A 4,041-nucleotide genomic window follows, 5' to 3' on the forward strand; every position below is an offset into this window, starting at 1 on the left:
AGTTTCAACACTTACTAAAGAACCAAATACTCTTTAGGACTCTGTCTTATAACACAAATCAAAATAGTAATAGAACTATTCCTCGAATAATGTATGTAATAACAATTTATAGACATACATAAATATTATAGAAAATAATAAATAGTATTTTTCTTTTTTTATATTTTTACATAATTCGTTTTCGAATTGTTTAGACGTATTTGTAAACCAAACAAAAAACAAGAAATAATTTCATTCTGTACCATGTCAACAAACACATAACTGATTTTAATTCCTATAAAATGTGTTTCACGTCAACCAATCATATAATTGATTTTAATTCCTATAAAATCTAATTCATTCGGATTTGGATTTCAATTCTTTCTACATATTCCATTCCTTTCAAAAAAGTATTCTTCAAACCAAATATTAGGAACTATTTTCACTAGCATAAGTGCATAACAAACTTTTTAAAAGTATTCTTCAAACCAAATATTAGAAACTACTTTCACTATCATAAGTGCATAACAAAGCTTGTTATTGTTTATAAAGCCCAAAGTAGAAAATATGGTGTTTGTGATATAACAAAGTCCCAACTACAAACGGATTGGATACATCATATATGTAATACCATCACATATTCATGGATTGGATATATCATATATATAACAACATCACATACTCATCATCATGATGAATTTTTTTTATAAAACCTCCACATCTTCCTAAACTATACAACAATATCACAACTACACATACTTATTCCACCTCCCTCTTCTTCCCCATCAACACCCTTCCATATCCCTCCACCTCAAATACACCAACCCCGCCCTATAATGCGTATAAGCTCCGGCCACCACCAACACATGAAACAAATTATGACTATTCCCCACAATATCAAATTTCCCGGGCATCCATCTTTCGGGTATCCTCGTTGCATAAAGCAAACTCCCAATCCCATAAAATGTCCCCATCAAGATCTCATATCCAGTCGTATACACTGCTTCCGGTTGATTCCAAAACCAAACAAGTTTATGAAAAATGGGGCCCGCACCCGATAACCCCATTCCAAGAAAAAGACCCGTACGGATGTTTCGATACTCGGGTCGATCAAATACGGGTAGGAGGGATACCATGATTGTTGCGATTCCTAAAAGGGTTATGAACCCTAGGTAGAGATTGCAGAAGAAAGGGTGGCACATGAATGCGTAGTAGACAGGTGGGTAGAATGAGGTGGAGATTAGGGCGGCGATGCCGGCGTAGTCGAGGCGGAGCATGATGTAAGAGAGACGTTTTGAGTGGCAGCAGAGGAGGTGGCAGAGACTGCTTGATAGGAGGCAAAACATTGCTCCGCCTAAGAACGCGAAGAATGGCCATTTTGTGATTGGTCGTGTAATTAATGGCGCGATAATGTTTGCTACATCTTCTTTCATGCTTTGCTACAAAAAAATCGGGAAGGATACAAGAAAATATTTTTGTTATTATGATATAACTGTTTCTTGTAACACAGTTATTCTTTCAACAACCCCTGAGCTGGCTCACACTGTCTATGTAGCCCAAGAAGACTGATGTGAGATGTAAATCAGATACATGGTGACAGGCATAAGAGTCTAATGTTCAGAAGAACAATTCACATTGGAATTGAAACTCTTGTGATTGCACCATTTAATGCATTAAAATGGTATAATAGTTGGTGAAAATAGTGATTCATTTCGGCTTATTGTACAATTTCTTGCTCCATATAAAAGTATATTACTAGTATTGTAATTGTAATATATATGTTGATTGTTAGTTTTTATTAGATTACTAATATTTTAATATGTCACTTATGTGTTCTATTTTGATATGTAATGTGTTTTAGATTATTTTGAAGTGTTAGTTTTTAAGTAAATTTGAAACATACAAATTAATTTTAATATGTATCTTAAACTAATATCAAGTAACAATCATTATACAAATAATAAACTAATAATACATAAAATTTAAAGCTCAAATATCAATGTGTGCAAAGGAAACTTTCACACCAAATTTGGTGTGAAAGTTTCATGTGACATTTGTGGTCCTTCAAGTTCGAGTTTTATAAATATCTAGTTTATTTTAATTGTTTCAAATTTTAGTTTATATAATTCTAAGTTAATGTAATTTTATTGTTACACTATTCACCAAAACACCATTTTGGTATATGAAATGGTATTCGATTACAGCAACTTTGCACCCAAATTGTTGCAAAAAAAAGGATATGGAATCCAATTCACATCGGAATTGGAATTGAAACTCACATTGGAATCCCATATTCCGACTATTCAAGACTCTAATACCAACTTTGCTTATTACATAACGAGCATTTGTAAAGCAAAATTGAGACAAAAAGAAAGATAAGATAGACTTACAAGAACACAAATATCGGTGTGGTTGCTATGTGAGAATCGCTCAGGCAAACAATTTGTAAGAAGTTCGACAATATGCCAATTTGACATTAATGGCAGGAGGTCCGATGATGCATGAAATGAAGTCTTGATTTCATCTCGGAGTTTCTGTAAATCGGGCATATTAGGCATTGAAGGAATACAAGTTAAAAGGTCTTCACGAAGTTTATAAAGATCGGTTTTTCTCAATACATCTGGGAAATGTTTTAGGGTTGGGATATCGACTACATTTGGGATCATTTTCGCACTATAAATTGTTAGGGTTAGGAACAGGAAGAACCCAATCAAATGTCTGCAACAACAACAACAACAACAACAACAACAGCATATAAGGAATTGAATTTATCAAAAGATTGTTTAAAGGAAATGAAATTGAAGAAAGGGTATTGAATGTTCTTACGTCCAAACGTTAAGGGTTTCGTTGTGAAGGGTGAAGATGCTCAAGAAAATCTGCTTGAGAGGCCATTCAGCACGATAATGGCCTAATATGAATTCATTATCTTTCATATACGCAGGCAACGAGTGGTATTCAACCAGCTGATACTTCATCTTCTTCCATAATTTCTTCCCCTTTCCTTGTTCTTTCGTTATTGATACATCAACTCTTTGATTGTTGTCACTCGATTCAGCGCCACCCCTTTTGCCCATTTTCTATCAAACAATCAATCGTTATGAATTAGTATAAATACATCCAAATTGATTTACGTAGCTCGCTGCCTCAAATTCGAATTACAGCAACTTTTAATAGAATATTCAAAGGGAAGAATCAAGATAGAAAGCCTTTAATTGAGAAGATGATAGTTACGTATACGTACACGCAAAGATGCTAAATCGGGTAATTAATCGAAATTACCTGCAATTGGAAAAAACCCAGATGGAGAAATCTTCAATAGAACATGAATGTTTGTGATTTTGGTATAAAAATCAGCTCGTTGAGTCAAGATTGAGTGTAATTGCGTTGTTTGGAGATTTTGTTGGTGGGGTAATGAGCAGAGAATATTTGCAGACGGATTGAACAAGGAAATTTGATTATGAATTCAAGGAAATCGGAAATGAATAAAAAATCTATCAACCGCCAAAATGAAATCGGATTAAAAAAAAAAAATTGAAGCAAGAAATGCTTCAAATGTGGACCATGAACATGGGGTGTCGACGTAATGCAATGGTGCCCTAGTTTTTTTGGAAGGAAATATATAAAAGAAAGATTTATACAGAAAAGATATGCGGAGATGCCTCGATTATTCCGTTTGATTTTTTTATATTTTCTCTTGATTTTAAAAAATATATTTATTTCTTGGTTTTTGCTTGAGAATGTTGACATTTTCTTGAATTTTGTAATCACCTTCCATGTTCAAACATTACAGAGACGTGTGTCTCAAAAATGACATTGAGAAATGTCATTTTTCACACCAACTTTTTTATTAATTAAACCCGTGATCTTTATTTTTCGTTCTAGTTAAATTAAATACTATCTTTTAAAGTTATGCAACTAGACAACAAGTTTATAGGTATGTTCGAAAAAAATAGTGGAACCAAATAGCTACAAGATTTATAGTTTTTATTTAAGAAAATCTTTAGAAAAGTTCTAATATTTTAGTCTAATTTATAGAAAAGTCACAAAATAAAATTTGTTTAT

At 32.9% G+C, this 4,041-nt stretch overlaps 1 protein-coding gene across 1 annotated transcript; it reads right to left on the reverse strand.

Annotated features, from left to right (window-relative positions):
- Window positions 1-538: 538 nt before the first annotated feature.
- LOC145093161 (heptahelical transmembrane protein 4-like) lies at window positions 539-3,593 on the reverse strand. The gene is made up of 4 exons (XM_079031229.1): window positions 3,259-3,593; window positions 2,806-3,056; window positions 2,370-2,697; window positions 539-1,418 (listed from the first exon to the last, which is right to left on the reverse strand). The coding sequence occupies exons 2-4, from the start codon at window positions 3,051-3,053 to the stop codon at window positions 765-767; spliced, it is 1,230 nt and encodes a 409-aa protein (XP_078887355.1). The 5' UTR covers window positions 3,054-3,056; window positions 3,259-3,593; the 3' UTR covers window positions 539-764.
- Window positions 3,594-4,041: the final 448 nt, after the last annotated feature.

This window comes from Lactuca serriola, chromosome 3 (assembly GCF_051521515.1).
Source record: "Lactuca serriola cultivar US96UC23 chromosome 3, Lser_US96UC23_V15, whole genome shotgun sequence".
Lineage (NCBI taxonomy): Eukaryota > Viridiplantae > Streptophyta > Magnoliopsida > Asterales > Asteraceae > Lactuca > Lactuca serriola.